General features: G+C 41.8%; 1 protein-coding gene across 4 annotated transcripts in view; it reads right to left on the reverse strand.

The window, feature by feature from the left end:
* Positions 1–18735, reverse strand: part of BRF1 (BRF1 general transcription factor IIIB subunit) — a 224776-nt gene that overhangs the window by 198074 nt on the left and 7967 nt on the right. For 2 of the 4 annotated variants that reach the window (XM_087952282.1, XM_026670128.2), the window contains exon 2: positions 5428–5505. Coding sequence is in view for 2 of the 4 variants with exons in the window: in XM_026670128.2 (XP_026525913.1) it covers positions 5428–5505 (78 nt within the window). In the remaining 2 variants the exon portion in view is untranslated. The remainder of the gene's footprint in view (positions 1–5427; positions 5506–18735) is intronic. The other 2 variants (XM_026670129.2, XM_087952283.1) reach the window with 1 other exon arrangement.

The raw sequence follows: 18735 nt of genomic DNA on the forward strand, positions 1-18735 counted from the left end.
AAAAAATATGGGTAGAGAGCATGAAGTGGGAATACAAGGCTTAGCTGATGGAGAAATATTAGAAAATAAGAAAATCAAGGATTATAAAATAGAGTTTAAAGTCAGATAGGAAACAGAAATGATAAATCAAGAGATGAAAAAGGACTTGGATGAAGACTTATTTTCGAATTTACAAAAGGTTTCTAACTTCTTGAAACAATCTTTGAGATAGAAGAAGGAAAGTCTGCAGGGAGATTCAATCCTATGACAGCAATTTGATGGGCTAAAGATTAATCTTTTGAAGGAAAAATAAAGAAATCAGAATGAACCAGTTTGATCAGGGTTAAAATATGGAAAAAAAATTCATAAAATCCTTTTTGATATTTTTTTTGCCAATTTTTGGCCAGAAATTACAACAATTTTGGTGTTTTGAATGGAGGCAAAGGGGTATGGAAAGAAGTAAACCAGGTACAAGTAGTTCTTGGTTAACAACAGTAATTGGGACCAGAATTTCCATCACTAAGCAATGAGCTGTAAAGCACAAGGTCACATGGCTGTATGGCTTAGTGACCACAATCCTAGCAATAGCAATAGTACTTAGACTTATGTCAGAATATTCATGAACTGGCAGAGGCATGGTAAAAAAGTCAGCCAATGAATAGGCATAGCAATTAAGTCAGCCAATGAGGGCTGTTTGGAAACTGAAACTGGGAGGCGTCTAGCAGGTCTCTATATTAAACTCTGAGCTCTGAAGCTGCAGTCTTGTCTGCAACTCTGAATCAAAACTGAAACTGTTCTCTGCTGTGCTTGTGTTTTGATTGCAACTCTCTACCATGTTGGAAGAACCTACTTTGGTATTGTACATTTACTTAACATATTATTATGTATATAAAGAAGTTAATGAATCCTGCTGAATCAATCACCTTTGTGTGCTTTCTGGAATTGAATTTATGTTGCAAAAACTAACAACTTATATACCACTTTATAGTGTTTTACAGCCCTCTCTAAATCAAGGGTCGCTAACCTTTGAACCTAACGAACCACCCAGTCATACTTTTAAACCCCGCGGACCACTAATATGAATCCAGCATGCTACTCGCTGAAGTGCCTGGACTCGCACTGAAAGGATGGGGTCCTTCGGGAGCTTCTCTTCCTCCTTGCCAGAAGCGCTCACAAGCAAAGCACTCACTGCCCCTCTGGCACCCAACAAGCCTCCTCCTTCCCACTGGGTATGTGAGCAATTCTGGCAAAGAGGAAGAGGGGAATCAAACCTCCCCCTTGCAACATCTTTACCTGAGGGCATCGCTGGCAGCCGCTTCCTGCAGCTCAGGAGGTCCGTGCTCTTCCTGCTGCTGCTGGGCCTCCTCAATGGCAGGAGACAGCAGCCACAACACGGGGTTGCTAGGGAGACTGCAGGATTGCCCTACCTCCCCTCCAGCCATCTGATCTTCAGCACACTGTGGCCCACCAAAATTTTCTCACAGACCACCAGTGGGCCATGGCCCACCGGTTGGCGACCAGTACTCTAAATGGTTTACAGAGTCAGCATACTGCCCCCAACAATTTGGGTCCTCATTTTACCCACCTCGGAAAGATGGAAGGCTGAGTCAACCTTGAGCCTGGTGAGATTCAATCTGCCAAATTGCAGGCAGCCAGCAGTTAGCAGAAATAGTCTACGGTACTGCACTCTAACCACTATGCCACCAAGGCAGTCTTGTTTGCCATTTTAAAAGGGAATCACAAATTGTTAAGCAAGGACCTCCTTGTAACTTCAGTTTGCATTATCTTTTAGAGCTGTAAAAGCTTTAATAAAGAGTATTGTCTTTTTTAAAAAACCCACCAGGACTAGCTAACAGACTAACAGAATAATTTACTGACAAATAAGAGATATACCATCTTCATACTGGGTATAGCAAACTATCATGCCAGCTACATGCATATCATATCCTCAACTATCTATGTATCTAATAATAGTGTATCGTTCCCATCCACAACGTGCACTAGAGGATTTGCGCCTTCATCCTTCAAAAATTAATTGTTTCTAAACTATAATTTTTATGTGAATGATGCCTACCTTTCTTTCTTTTAAGGCCCTAATTCCCCATGACAATACAGGACCTATATCACTAGGAGTGGGATGCAAAATTCTCATATTATAACCTTTTAAAAAAAAACAAAAAAACCAAATGCTAATAAGGAGGAAAATTACAAAGGTGTTTTCAGAGTTCCAACCATTGTTGACTTAGCCAAAACGTGGGAAAAAATGTGGCTGCCAAGTACACTGTGCACAGAAACCAAAAGGATGTCCTTACATGCCCCAATATTGTATATGGTAATAGAAAACATTTTCAGCACCTGCACAATCTACTAGCACACAGCTTTTATTGCTGGAAAAAAAATTCCCAGAAACTGTGTGGCAGTGAGCCAGAAGTGAATTTGTTGCATATTAAAAGGATGCATTCCTTTCCATCAAGTGAAAGAGATTTACCAATCATGCACTGACAGTAAGGCAGCTGCAGATTTACCCAAAAGAGAAGCCCAATTCTCAGAGCAGTCAGCTCAACATTTTCAAATGCTTTATGAAGAAAGTGTTGTTGCTCTTCTTGTTGTTGCTTTACAGTGCGAGGTTTTAGTGAATCAAAATCTGATTTAAACCCAAACACCCCATTGCCACGGATTAGTCAGGCAAAAGTTGATGGACATGAGAGAGCCAAACAACAAGGCTCCAGGATTCATTCCGGTAGGTTAGAAGCCTTTGATAGGAGTCCTGAGAAATATATTTCTGAAACAAAGGATCTTCTGTGAAGTTGCCTTTTCATGAGCATGCCCTAAATAGCAAAAGTAATATTTCAGTCTGAGTACAGAACTGAAAGACAGGATTTTCACACCACTAGGGAAAGATTCAAAGACTCAAAATCAAAGTTTATATTCTTCATAAACCCAAAGAGTTCCACAAAAAAACGTCCAATTCAACTAGATGTCAACTCCAACCCTGACACTAGACTTATGTTAGTCCTTAAAACTCCCAAATAATATACCAATGTGTCTAAAAATCTACTTTATTTTCACAAATGATAGAAACCATAGGAAGACAACATAACAGACATAAAATTAGAACTAACATTTTGCTTTTGTCAATGGTTAACATGCTTTAATATATTTTCTGTATTTTATATGATTTATTTTTAAAACCACTGCAATCATGTAACTTTCAGCAATTTACAATGGAAAACATCCATAGCACAGAAATGCAATTATGCAATCATAACAAATATTTAAAACTACCTTAAAACTGAAGCACATAAATAACTTCTAAAGTACTATTTTCACTCATTAAAAAGGCTCTCTGCAAGAACTCCATTTTAACCTGCTACCAGAAGGCAAACAGCCTCAGTTCTGGTGATAAAATGGGGCCTTAATGGAGAAGCATCTTCTCCCAGCTTGGCTACTCTGATCATTTAATAGTGGGGAACTCCCAACAGTTTTTTTAGTGTATGGATTGTACCAGACGTATTAATTCTAGTTGAAGGAGGCGGTCCTGCAGGTATCTTAGTACCAAGTCATAAAATCAACAATTTAAATTGCTCTTAAAATAACGGACAGCTAATGCGGGACTCACAGCACAGATGAAATATGTTCTGGGTGTCTAACACCCATCAGCAAGTGGGTTTTTGAATTTTCGGTCAACAGAGGTTTCCAAATGTTATTTAAAAGCAAAGCCACATAGAACATGCTGTAGTAGTCCCACCAGGCAGTGATGAGTTATTGTTTCTAGGTCCTTGTTTTGATTTTAATACAGATTCAGCGGTACAAATTGAAATCTGTTGTTGTTTTTTTAAAAATCCACAGAGATGGCATAAAAAAGGTACTCAATAAACATGGGTTTTGCTGAATTATCACTCCAAAATTCCTCTCACTTATGAAAGTAATTAATGAAAAAAATCTAGTTTTATGAGAGAAAATTCAAGCAAATTACTGTATAGATCTTATTAGAAATAATTAATGAGAACATCAATGTTACATTAGAAAAGTAAGAGGCAATAACCTGAAAAGTGTGACAGCAAAGGCTATGTATTGAAATTAAATGCACAGTAAAATAAAACATTTGAAACAAAATTATGAATTTTAAAGCTAGCTTTCATTTTCTGTAATGAGATTTTATTTTAAATATAATACATGGCATATTCAAAATAAAAAGTAGGAGAATCCATTTAGTAATTGAATATGAACAATGACTGGAATGTAATATAATATAAAGCCATGGAATGGAATAGAATGGAATGGGAATTGGAATGGAATTGGAATAGAATGGCTCTGAATCAGCCACATTTGATTTAAATACCGTACAAAAGCCTGACTTTCTGACTGTCTAGTCCATGGGTGTCAAACTTGCGATGTCACATTGCCTTCACATGACGTTTTGTAACTTTCCCCTTCACGGAGCTGGGGTGGGCGTGGCTTGCAAATGATGCATCTGGCCTGGGGGTCACCAGTTTGACACCCCTGGCCTACTCAAAAACCATCTGCTTCCAGCTCCAACTTCTCAAATTAAGAAGAGAAAAGAACTGAAGAAAATTGCTCTCCAGCCTAAATTCAAGAACAGGTGTTTTTACCTCCAATCTAACCCAATGGATTGATTTTGTACTTTTCTACAGTACATTGCTTGCGATTGCAGAAAACTTGATTAGAAAATGAAAATTATAATTTTGATTTGAAAACTTCACAAATTCTGCCATAAATACCAAGCACATAGGTTCCTCTGAGTTTAAGAATAGAAGCACACATACTATTTTAGTTTGTAGTGGAAAAATGGTCTTTCATTCAAGCTTTAACAGTTCCACACTTATTTAGCTTCAACATTGCATTTCTAATGGGACAGACAAGCTGATGCCCTCTATTTCTTTTTTGTTTCATTTTGTATTCTTCCTCTTCTTCGCCACATTGAATGAAGAATTAGTCTAAAACATCTGGGAAGGTCTCAGACTGCCCACTCCACCACCTGGGAAAGACACTCTTATTGTGAAGCTACTGAGTGCAGCTGCCCTCCGTCAATCTGCTCTTGAAGGGTTATTATTCTACTTGAATTCAAGAGATCGAGATTTATGACTCAGCTAAACTAGGTCTATACTGAACTGGGGGGAAATGCTTCAATCCTAGAATTAAAGTACATTTGACATTTAAAGCAATTTACTTGCAAGCTATGGGGACAGAGATGTCAAACATGCCTCGCTTTTCTCCTTGCATTAATTACTATTTGCTGCCGCCAACTATGATTTTCAGTACAAATTTCTTCCAACTCAATTCACAATTAAAAGGGAATTGCATAAGCCACGCTCTAAAAAGATCTACTTCCTCTCTGATACACCCTCCAAAATCATAGTGGATAAAATTTAGCTCTAGGATAGCTTTCTTTAGCAAGGCTAAATAAAAATAAGAATTACAAGTTACCATTTTGCAAAGTCTGGGCCCGTGACTCCTTTCCCAAGTTGACATGAAATCCTCCAACAGTTTGAGTTTTTCCTGCTGCTACAAGAAAAAGAAAAGAAAAAGCTGTCAAATATAACATATTAATGGCAACATTTCAATACCTCTTGCCCAGACTCTCTTTTGCTAAGTATTTCAACCTAACAAACATCAACAGTCCTAGACTCTGAGGCTCCTCTTATGCGATTATGAACCTCAAGCTGCTGCTGCTCCTGCTTTTTTTCTTTTGGTATCTTTCTCAGCCTCTAAAGTTCAAGTTTTCAACTTATTTTTTGTAAATAAGCTGCATATATTATTCATATATAACATGTACATAGGCTGTTCAAAAACAATTTCAAAGATTCATATTATATTAGAGTTCTCAGAGTCATACTACGCACTAATTACTATAATGTTTAAGGCTCTAACACCCTTCCAAAATTAACCATCCCTGTTCTGTACTTGACCTTAATCTTTCTCTTCTCCCAATACCTCATCTCTACCAATTCTGATTTTAGCTTTTATTAATCCTAATCAGATCAGATTTATCAAGTCCAGCATTCCTATTTCTTGCGCTGACCAATCAGGTATCTCTGGAAATCCAATTAGTAGTATATGAAATCTATAGATACTTCTCAACAACTGGCATCAGTAGTGTACTACCTCTCAAGCATGGAAGGTTCCAACATAAGAGACACTGGTGGGCTTATCCTCTGATTTTAGATGTCATGGAATATGTCTAAAAAAATTCACTGAAGCTAATTATTGTACATTACCAATGCAATGCAAATGGTCTACAATGTTGTTTGGCCATTAATACATCCTTTTCTAATCTTAAACTAATGCCATTCTCCTATTTTCACCACCATGAAAAGCATGAACTCTTTTCGGATAATAATCATGAGCAACCCTAGCTGACAGTCTTTTCCTCTATCAGTAACAACGAAGGAAATAGTTCTTGCAAGGGTTTGCTTTAAAGATTTGTTACTTCTGTGATCACATCTATAGCCTTCTGTTGAGCTGAAATAATTAAGTCATGTTAATTTGTTGACAAATCTAGGTAAGAATACAAGTCCTCCCATCCAAGGTGAATATTATAATAACTACACTACTATGTATCTTATTTTAAGAATCAGAGGTAATGTGAAGTACTTTATAGTGTTTGGACATTACGTTTATTCATAAATACTAAACATTAGTAAATACTAAATGCATGAATGAGCTACATACTTGATGAGAGAAAAAGGCAGGGCAGTTTATACGACTCAACCATCTTGTCGGTATGATACCATTAGGAAACCAGCACTGTTACTGGAGGAGTGATTATGACAGAAATAAGAAAATAACCAATTAGTGGGTAACCAATTTTCTTCTATCAAAAACTGGGTCCAAAAACTACAATACTGCATTTAACAGGCTGACACTCTCAAGCACATGTATTCATAGATAAATAAATGTCCCTGATGAACGAATTATTTCTTTATATATGCTTTTGGTAAAAATATGTCAGGATCAATGGTGGGATTAAAAAAAATTAGGTTCTGTGGGCATGGCTTGGTGTGCATGGTGTGGCTTGGTGAGTGTGGCAGAGGAAGGATACTGCAAAATCCCATTCCCTCCCCACCCCACTAACCTGCTTTCCAGCTCCATTCTCCTGTGCAGGGCAACAAAAGGAGTCCCAGCTGATCAGCTGGGACTTGGGAGGCAGAGAATAGATGGGGGCAGGGCCAGTCAGAGGTGGTATTTGCCAGTTCTCTGAACTACTCAAAATTTCTGCTATTGGTTCTCCAGAACTGGTCAGAACCTGCTGAATACCACCCCTGGTCAGGATGGGGTTATTTTATAATCTTCTATAGAACCTATAAGAGTATGCACAGGATTAAAAAAGGTATTTTGCAAAGCACATTAGAGGAAGCAAAGTACCCCTTCTTGAAGTATTAAAGCAGCCACATTCTTTCAATGCTAGTGTGGTTGCTTTGAAGGGTTATTGCAGGTCATCTATATGTATGTGAATATGTAAATATATTTTACTAATTTCTAGGCGATTTGCAATTATTTGCAATTACTCATGCAAGCTGTCAATCCAGGCTTTCATCAGCATAGAAAACAAACCTCCTGAAACTCTCAGGCAATTCAGAATGGAGTTTTCATTTTATAATACTGCAAGTTTCTCTTTCTTTTGTCTTCTAAAGCAGTATTTTTCAACCTTGGCAACTTTAAGATGTGTGGACTTTTCAATGCTGTCCAGGAATTCTGGGAGTTGAAATCCACATATCTTAAAGTTGTCAAGATAGAAGAACACTGTGCTAATGCAAAGTATAAGAGTTATACATCTTATTTCTTTTATCAGTTGCCCATTGAAAAGATAAAATGTGTTCCACTGCTATGAACATCTGGCCTAGCTGACATCCAGCACATTGGGGCTCTTATCAAATCTATAACATTCAATAGACTGAAAATTGTTCTGTTTTTGACTGTTTTTAATGACCAAAGATAAGTTTATTCATTTTTGGTCAATCATCTAAACAAACTCCAATGCTAAGCAATGTTTTGTTTTGTTTTATGATAATATTAATAAGACTTTCATTTGATTTGTTTCATTATGGTTTTTGTCTAGTTCATTCATATTTGTTTATCACACTGAATGGACACTGACAGCAATAGAAATTGTAAATAAAGTTTCACATTTCTGTCATTTTACAATCAAATAAATTTCCTTTTCAAGAATAAGCCAAGGAAAATGAACATGTCAAAGTAACTATGGTAAACATTTAAAGGGAAAAAAGCAAGACAGTACATAGGTCTATCACTATATAAACCACTACAATATCTCATGTTTTTCATATTCTTAATATAGCCTGCTAAGATTGCAGAGAAATAGCATTAGTGCAACAAAAGCAACACTTTTCCGACACTATAAAGATTAATACATTCATTGATTGTTTACAAAATAAAATAATCAGTCTTTAGTTCATATGACTATCAGAATGCACATTTAATCAATTGTAAAATAACCATAGATTTCAGTAACTACACTGGGAAGCAATGAAAAATCAAAAGTATAGTGATCTTCCTTATCATCAATTGGCAGGCTTAAATCCAGGAAACCCTCTGGCACTCGCTCAACAGCTGTCTAACAAATTTTGACATCAACTCACAGTGGAAAGCCAAATTGGCTGCTGAATGCCCAGATACAGGAAATTACGTAGATGACCTTACACAAAAGGTGCCAGGTTTTGACCTTCTTCGCCAGCATTGGTCAACTCTGAACAGGATCTGTACCATGGTGTCTTCCAGGGCTCCTTGTTTAACTGGGGTCTTGTCTCAACCACTCATTGTGACTGTGGTGCTCCTCGACAAAATATCCATCACATTGTGTCCGAATTCCATCAAAAACTTACAACGGTCCAATGTCTGACTTTTTCAATATAGACCACCCTGTCCTTGAATGGCTGGACATTAACATTTGAACGACCATAAATCCATCTGTTTGCCATACACTAAATAAATAAAATCAAAATATGGCACAGTGCAATAGCCTTGGCAATTTACATAAACTGTAAATATGCTTTTTTCAGTCTCAGTCTACTGTTATAAAACTGTAATAGCCTGAAATTCTAGTTACTGACCAGTAAAATGCACTGCATGACCAATTTCATCCTTACTGAGGACTCTTCAAGTGTACTCTCCATGCTAGTTGTTCCATGTTCAACCCTTCAACAGGATTTGAATCCATAGGCCTTGCACTTGTTGACTCGACAGTTCATTTAACACATCTTGCTCTGGCTGTCAGTAGTTTGCAGGAAGGTTGGTCTTACAGATGTTGGTGTGAGGGCTTATTTAAAAAGTTATACTGTTCTTGCATATCTTCTATTCAACATGTTTTCAATTCATGTCACATAATTTCTCAGGGACCTGAACACACAACACATACATAATACCCTTCTTCCAGTCCCAAGAAGCCCCATTAAAAGGAAGGTGCTCAAATTCTTGATCTAATAAAATCAACTTTACAGTATGAAAGGGGATCAATGCAGGCCTAATTTAGAAGTCAGCATCACAATCACCAAAGTACCTTCTGCAGGATTTTAAGTAGGCCTTTATTGTTGTCATGAAGGTTATTAGGAGATTACTCCTGAGGCATGATACAATACTGACATCTAGAGGAAACCATAAGAGGCACGGTAAGAGGTCTAAGTATTTGTTATGGATTTTCACTAGCAAAATTCTTATATACATGCTCCTCCATTTCAAAGCAAGCAACATTATGCAGACCTTGGAAAGGAGTTTGAAGTAATATAAATAATAAAAACAGATACACAAAATACACTAAAACTACAAGAGAAAAAGAAATATAACTAAATCTAGTTTTTATAATACCTTTCTCTCCATGACCAACAAACTTGTTTTGTAGTGAATTGACTTTTGTATCCATTCATCATGCCTAATCTGAACTTGTTTTAACCACATATTTTAAGTATTCCATTCCCAGTTCATTTTCTCCTGGAACACTTAATTCTCACTTCCATATAACTTATTTATTTATTCATAAATAAATTTATATGGCTACCCGTTCTAATAAGAACTTCCACATAATAAAGTGAGTAGAAACAAACTGTAAAAAAAACCATTTTTATTTCCTTTGACAAATACTCATCCCTTCCAACTGATGCATTTTTATCTCTATATTTCTATCAAAGTATTTTCATGCATTTTGCTATCTTTAGTAAAATTTTACTAAAATGTTGTCTATTTACAATATTCCAAGTTTTTGCCATTAACATATCACTTGCTAATATTCAGTCCATTTTCCTAATCAGGCACAACTATTTTCAGATCCTCACCTACCCTCTTTGCATTATATAATATGTTTAATATTTGCTACAAATCATTTGGGTTCTTAGCAAATAATAAGGCATGCTCTGATACAACAGCACTTGCACATTTATATTCCCAATCAACACACATCTAATGTTATTACATGGTTTTCTTATACATTTGTCCATCAACAGTAAAAGGCAAAGAAAAATCATACTTATTTATCTTGCTCTTAGATCAATGTTGAAAAATTATGTGAGCATACCATTTATTCTCTCATTTGCTTTATTTTCATCATATGACATTCATGCATTCAATATTGCATGAAACTCTATTTCCATAATTCGTGCAAAGCTCCATTGTTCAAATGTATTCACTTCATCATTCACTTTTTCTAAATCAACAATCATACAATTAATTTTCTGCTTCACCTCTATATATTTCTCAATTACCTATTACCTGTAAGTGCAAACAAAAAAACCTATCCAGTAATGTGCTCAGTGTTGTTTCTAACATACATATACTGGTTTTTTTATATACCGTGTTTCTCACAAAATAAGGCCGGGCCTTATTTTTTTTGACCCCTGAAAAAACGGGTAGGCCGTCTTTTCGGGGGTGACTTAATTTCCTCCCCCACCTAGAGCGGCCCATACGCACGTACCTCACCGCGAGGCCACTTCTATCAGCCGACGAAAGCTCCCCGAAAGCAGAGTCCCCAGCTGCTTCAGGGCGTGGCGTGGCTGCCTGTGTCCCCTCACCTTTAGGCAGTCTCTTTCGGGCGATGGAAGCTCCCCAAATGCAGTCACCAGCTACTTCAATCGGCTGGTAGAAGCGGCCTTGGGGCGAGTGCACACACACACAGACACACTCTCCTTGCCGCGAGGCCGCTTCTTTCGGCAGACGAAAGCTCCCTTGAAGGCAGAGTCCCCAGCCGCTTCGGGGCGAGGCGTGGCACACACACTCCCCTCGCTGCGAGGCCGCTTCTACCGGCCGATTGAAGTAGCTGGTGACTGCATTTGGGGAGCTTCCATCACCTGAAAAAGACTGCCTAAAGGCGAGGGGACACTGGCAGCCACGCCTCACCCTGAAGCGGCTGGGGACTCTGCCTTCAAGGGAGCTTTTGTCTGCCGATAGAAGCGGCCTCGTGGCGAGGGGTGTGTGTGTGTGTGTGTGTGTGTGTGTGTGTGCACTCGCCCCGAGGCCGCTTCTACCGGCCGATCGAAGTGGCTGGTGACTGCATTTGGGGAGTTTCTATTGCCCGAAAGAGACTGCCTAAAGGCGAGGGGACATGGGCAGCCACGCCTCGCCCTGAAGCAGCTGGGGACTCTGCCTTCAAGGGAGCTTTCGTCTGCCGATAGAAGCGGCCTCGTGGCGAGGGGGTGTGTGTGTGTGTGTGTGTGTGTGTGCACTCGCCCCGAGGCCGCTTCTACCGGCCGATCAAAGTGGCTGGTGACTGCATTTGGGGAGTTTCTATTGCCCGAAAGAGACTGCCTAAAGGCGAGGGGACATGGGCAGCCACGCCTCGCCCTGAAGCGGCTGGGGACTCTGCCTTCAAGGGAGCTTTCATCTGCCGATAGAAGCGGCCTCATGGCGAGGGGTGTGTGTGTGTGTGTGTGTGCACTCGCCCGAGGCCGCTTCTACCGGCCGATCAAGTGGCTGGTGACTGCATTTGGGGAGTTTCTATTGCCCGAAGAGACTGCCTAAAGGCGAGGGGACATGGGCAGCCACGCCGCCTGAAGCGGCTGGGGACTCTGCCTTCAAGGGAGCTTTCATCTGCCGATAGAAGCGGCCTCGCAGCGGGAGTGTGTGTGTGCGCTCGCCCCAAGGTCGCTTTTACCGGCCGATCAAAGCTCCCTTGAAGGCAGAGTCCCCAGCCGTTTCGCGGCGAGGCGTGGCACACACACACTCCCCTCGCTGCGAGGCCGCTTCTACCGGCCGATTGAAGTAGCTGGTGACTGCATTTGGGGAGCTTCCATCGCCCGAAAGAGACTGCCCTAAAGGCAAGGGGACATGGGTAGCCACGCCACGACCTGAAGCGGCTGGGGACTCTGCCTTCAGGGAGCTTCTATCAGCTATCGGGGTATTCTAGCCTAGGTTTCCTGCAGGGCACTCCTAAAGGCAAGTTTTCTCCCCATCCCCCCGCCCTTCCCCCGCCCATTTCTCTTCACCTCGTGTAGTTCTAACAAACTATGTGAGTAATGGCGGGGAAAAGCATGGTTTGAATAGGCCTAAATTTGGGGGGCTTGGCTTAATTTCACCTCATGCCTAGAAATCATGCTGGACCTTCCTATTGGTGGAGGCCGTATGGTTGGAGAAACACGGTAAGTATTATAAAACAATAACACTGTTTTTATAAAATCCTAGGCTAGTGTAGCCATAATTCCTCAAAAATAGTCAGATTCCAGAAATTAAGCAGAAAATTAATTATCAATAATATCTTATACATTTGTTATATATTTGTCTTAAACATTTTGTTTGTTAAATTTATATGCTGTTCAATTCACACAACTCTGAACAGTTTACAACATCATAAAACAACAAAAATAACAAATTAGATTAAAAACATTAAAAACATCAAGTATTAACAATTAAAACATTAAAAGTGAACAAAAACTGGATTTAAAAGGGACTAAAACATTTAACGAGATAGAGGTGGGATTAATTTTTTTCTCCACAAATCTATTTATATGTGTTAAAATATTATTTCAGAAACATCAATGACTCACAAGACTAAATCATATCAACCAATTGACCCAAGTTTTTTACATTGCCAGCAACGAAAATCTGACATTCATCCTTTCCAATTCAGTCTTTCGGGCTGAGTATGTGTGCTTGTTTCTAGTAGATTCATAATCTTAAATCCAATGTAACTGATTTAACATTTTTGTGATGTGCATCTTTGTTGTATCCAGGCATACTTAGCAAATTACCTCACCTGGAGATGATTTATCATTACAAGCAACCATTTCTATATTAAACTAGCCCATAATAGGCCAATTCACCCTAATGAATATTAACTAGAGCCATAGTGGCACAGTGGTTAGAATGCAGTATTGCAGGCTAATTTACTGTAACTCACTTCCAAGAATTCAATCCTGACCGGCTCAAGATTGACTCAGCTTTCCAAGGTCGATAAAATGAGGACTCAGAATGTTGGGGGCAATATGTAAATTGCTTAGAGCAAGGGTGTCAAACTGAAGGCCCGGTGCTTAGATCTGGCCCACGAGGGCCAGATCTTTGCTGCTGAAAACAGCAAAGGTCAGCCTGTGGTGCCTCCGCCAGAGAAAACGGAGCTCAGGAGGGCCGCATTTGGTCCTCGTGAGCTCTGTTTTCGCTGGCAGAGGGTTGCAGGAGGCCATTGCATCTGGAAATGGAGCTCAGGAACCCATTTTCGTTGGCAGAGCCCTCGGGCCACCACAGGTGCTCCCAACACGTGATGTCGAACTAGCCATGGCCACCCTGGCCATACCCACCCCGGCTCCCCGAGGTCAAACACAACCCTGATGCGGCCCTCAATGAAATCGAGTTTGACACCCCTGGCTTAAAGAGTTCCGTGAAGCACTATGAAAGGGTATATAAGTCTAAGTGCTTGTGCTATTGTTATTTTGTCATTTATAAAACATGAAATCTTGCTATCCTGTTAAATGATTTCCCATTTTGAAGTTTATCAGAAACCTTTTTACACAAGAACTTAAAAAGACCAATTTTATTAATTTTTCAAGTGAAAGTTTACATATTTTTCATTTGATTAGTGAGAAATAATCAACCTTACTACCAAAATATTTACTTGCTTCATAGCTTTTTTATTCATTCCATCAAATATATGTAACAAGCCTAGAGGGGGAGTAAGTTCAATTCTTGCCCTCTTTTTATTAATGTTGAGATTGTATCATATTCCCAATGGATATAAAGGAAAATCCCTTTTTTATTACAATATCTCCAGCAATTCCTGGTTACATATTGTATGTAAAATTCTTACAGGAAATACATGACTGGTATTCCTGCACTGAAGCAGGTAAAAAAAAATTCTCCAGATCTCCGTAAATATGTTGTATTGATCTATCAAACTCCTTCTAGCTACTAACCTAAATCTGACTCCCAAACATATTTCAAGCGCAGTGTTTTATGTCTATCTATGTTTACTTCCAATGAGTGAGTAAATTTTCATGCTATATCTTTGGATTATACAAAACAGTCATTCTTTCTTAAAATCAGGCAGTGGCTGGTTAATCCCATTTTTTGTTAACTTTGTACAGGAGCACAGTTACAGCATTCTTCCAATTATCAGGCACAGATGCATTTTTTGCATAATTTATTCAATGTTGATGCCTCCCAACTCCAATCATCTCTGGGTAACTCACAATAATAAAAAAGCAACATAGAAACAACAAATTACAATATAGCACACAGGAGCAAATTACAAAAAGATAATGAAAACCCCCCGGCTGCTGCAAGATCCAGTGACATACAAGCATGGCCTTCCTAGGGAGGGACTCGTCTGGTGTCAGCCTCAAGAGCATCCATAGGTGCTACCAAGATCTCCGCCCATTACAGGCTGAGCTTTGTTGACGAGCTTTTACTCCTCCTCCTCTAAACGGGGACACCTCAAAGAAGGCGGTCCCTGGCTCTTTGCTGAAAGAAGGAGGAAGACTATCAACTATCCATTTCTCCTAACCTCTGCCTTTTTATGTAGCAACTCATAACAACTGAACTTGTATCAAAATATGTCAAGGTCACTGAAACAGTAGCCTCATCATCACCGAGTGACCACACGGACCAATTTAGAAGTTTTGGTTGGAAGCTCATTTGATCTCGGGAGGGAGAGCAATTCTATCCCTTGGTATAGCTTTACCCGCCAATATTTTAGTTTGAATTGATTCTGTTGCTACCATTCATTTTCCAGTAAAAGATAAATTCTGCTCTACACCATGGAGTCTGAGTATTTCTTTCTTGGGATTTAGAAGGAGCACAGTCTGACATTGGGTCGGAATATCCTCTGGTTCTCTTGCCACTTGTTGAAGGACTCGCCTACCAAAGGACGCTTCTGCTGAAGCGAATACATCGATTTTATAATGCCGAATAAAAGGTGATGGGCACGCCCAGGTAGCCGCTCGACAGATATCATTTATCGAAGCCTGGGTAGCCCAAGCTGCCGATGTAGCCGCACTCCTTGTAGAATGTGCGGTTATCCCACTGGGAACAGGGAGCGCCTGAGTTAAATAGGCCTTGGAGATTGTAGCTCTGATCCAACGGCCTACAGTAGACGGGGATACTTTGAAACCCAGCGTCTTTGGTTGGAATGACAGGAACAGTGATTCTGACTTTCTGAAAGGATGGGTGCGACTGATGTAAATACGAAGCGCCCGTCTGACATTGAGGGTATGCCACTGCCTTTCCCTTTCTCAAGAAGGCTTGGGGCAAAAGTTGGGAAGAATGAGTTCCTGTGACCTGTGAAAAGTTGAGTTAACCTTGGGAAGGAAGGAAGGATCTGGTCGCAGGACCACTCGATCAGCGTGGAAAACGCAAAGATCCTTTCTAACAGACAGAGCTGCTATTTCAGATATCCGTCGAGCAGATGTAATTGCAATGAGGAACACCACCTTGAACGTAAGGAATTGGAGTGATGCTTCCCTTAAAGGTTCGAAGGGAGGTTTAGTCAGAGCCGTGAGAACCTTGTTAAGGTCCCAGGTTGGGTACCTGTGTATTACTGGAGGATGTAAATTGGTGGCCCCTCTAAGGAATGCTCGAATATGAGGGTGGTGTGAAAGTGAGTCAGCGGAGTTGCCAGAAATAACCATTGATAAGGCTGCCACTTGCCTTCTCAAGGTATTGGGGGATAGGCCCCTGTCCAATCCTTCTTGCAAGAAGGCCAAAATTTGAGCCATCGATGGGGAGAGCGGATTGACGCGTGATTTGTGGCACCATTTGCAGAAAATGCTCCAGGTAGCATTATATATCCTGATGGTTGAAGAGCGTCTCGCTGCCAGGATGGTTTCAATGACCTGATTGGAGAGGCCTTCCTTTCTCAAACGTTCCTGCTCAACCTCCAGACGGCTAACTGAAGCCACTGAGGATTTGGATGTTGAAGAGGTCCCTGGGACAGGGAGATCTTGTCCGGTGGAATCCGCCAGGGAGAAGCCACTGACAGGTTGCGAAGGTCGGCAAACCACGGTCTTCTGGGCCAGTACGGGGCAACCAGGAGAAGTTCTGCCCTCTCGTGGACCAACCTTTGGATCAGTTTGGGGATTAACAGCAGTGGGGGAAACGCGTACAAAAGCCCCGTGGGCCAGGGGCAGCATAGGGCGTCGTGATTCTCTGCCCCCTTGGCGGGGTACCTCGAGAAAAACCTCGGTATTTGGGCGTTGAGTGGTGACGCAAATAGGTCCACTAGCGGGTGGCCGAATATCGCTGAGGCCTCCCTGAACAGGAGGGGATGTAGGCGCCATTCTGCCTGGTCTAAGGTGGCCCTGCTCAACCAGTCTGCCCGTACGCTTGAGGCCCCCGAGATGTAGTCTGCTCTGATGGACGAAAGGTTGGTCTCCGACCAGCGACAGAGACGCTCGGCCTCCCTCATGAGATGGATGGAATGAGTGCCCCCCTGCCGGTTGATATGGGCCTTGGTCGTAATGTTGTCCGTCAGGACCAGGACGTGGCGGCCGCGCACTTGAGGCAGGAAGGTGCGTAGGGCCAGGTATACTGTGTGAAGCTCCAGCCAGTTTATACTGCACCATTGCTCGGCTGCTGACCAGGTGCCCTGAGCTGAGAGCGAAAGGATATGAGCCCCCCATCCTGATAGGCTGGCGTCTGTCGTGAGGGTGACCCTTTGGGGTTCCTTGAAGAGATGTCCCTTGTTGATAGCGGGTCTGGTCCACCACAGAAGCGATGCGAGAACTCTTGGGGGGACCTTCACCACAGCTCTTGAATTGCCCCTTCCGGAACGCTGATATGGCAGGAGGAACCACTGCAGAGATCTGGTATGCAAGCGGGCCCAGGGAATAATGGATATGCATGAGACCAATTTGCCAAGTAATTTAGATAAATCCAGCAATGATGCCTTCCTCGCTCGCCTTATCACCCTGACTAATTTTTGAATGCTGAGGAATCTTTCAGGGGAAAGAAAGACTCTTTCTTTAACTGAGTCAATCAATGTTCCTAGGTGAGCGATTCGAGTGGAAGGAGAAAGCTGACTCTTCTCCCAATTTACTAGCAGGCCATGGGCCTGAAGAACCGAGAGAGTAGTTCTGGTGTCCCTTACGGCTTGGCCTTTGGAAAGAGAGAGGATGAGAATGTCATCCAGGTAACAGTGGATACGGATGGGGAAATTTATAAGGTGGGCCGCTAGGGCTGCCAGGACCTTGGTGAAAGTCCTCGGGGCTGAGGTAGGCCAAAGGGAAGAGCCACATACTGAAAATGGTGACCGTTGTAGCAAAAACAAAGAAATTTGACAGAGGAGGGGTGAATGGGAATGTGGAGATATGCTTCGGAGAGGTCAATGGAAGTGAACCAGTCTCCCTTTCTGATGCCCTGAAGAATAGACTGAAGGGTATGCATTTTAAACTTATGCCGGACAATGTAGCGATTAAGCCTCTTCAGGTCTAGGATAGGCCTCCACCCTCCGGAGTGCTTTGGAACTATGAAGAGGTGGGAGTAGAAACCCCTTCCCCGCTGAGAAGATGGGACGGGCTGAATGGCCCTGATTTCGGAGAGGTGCTTGATAGCGGATTCTATCAAGGCCCGCTTGGTGCAGTCCTTGGAAAGGGGGGAAACCATGAAATGCTCCGGGGGATTGGAACTCTAGGGATAGACCGAATCTGACGGTGTCCCTAACCCAAACATCAGAAGTGGATGATTCCCATTGCTCAGCAAAATATTTAATGTGTCCGCCAATGGGATAGGGGGTTAGGGACTTATCTGGGGCGCCGGGACGGCTTACCTCCTGCGCCCCGGAAAGGTCTCCTGTAGTTGGCCCCTCTCCTGTCCCCGGTGTCGGGGCTGTCTTGGTAGGCCGGACGAAAGGACGGGGCTCTCTGAAATCTTGGGGGGAAGGGTATCTGATAGGGGGTACGAAAGGAGGCCCTTCGAAAGGGCTGGGACCCTCTGGGCTCTGGCCTGCGAAAAAGAGATGGAAGATACTTCTTTTTATTCCGGCTTTCCATCAGCAAAGGTTCCAGGGCCGGACCAAATAGTTTGCCTCCCGAAAGGGGAGCCGAAACCAATTTAGATTTGTTCTTGATGTCTGCTTGCCAGTGCTTAAGCCAGAGCAAATGACGGGCTGTAACGTGTGAGGAGAAAGCCCGGGAGGAGAACTTGACGGCGTGGAAGGTGGCGTCGGATGCAAATTCCGCTGCTGCCGTAAGTTTGGCAATGTCCTGGTGTGCCCTGGTGTTAGATGGGGGGACATGCTGCTTTAACTGACGGAGCCATCTAATAGATGACCGAGTAAAAAAGGATGCGGCTGTGGCTGATCGAATGGCC

This window comes from Notechis scutatus, chromosome 1 (genome assembly GCF_049901735.1).
Source record: "Notechis scutatus isolate UNSWTSFEM ecotype Mainland chromosome 1, rNotScu1.2, whole genome shotgun sequence".
Taxonomy (NCBI): domain Eukaryota; kingdom Metazoa; phylum Chordata; class Lepidosauria; order Squamata; family Elapidae; genus Notechis; species Notechis scutatus.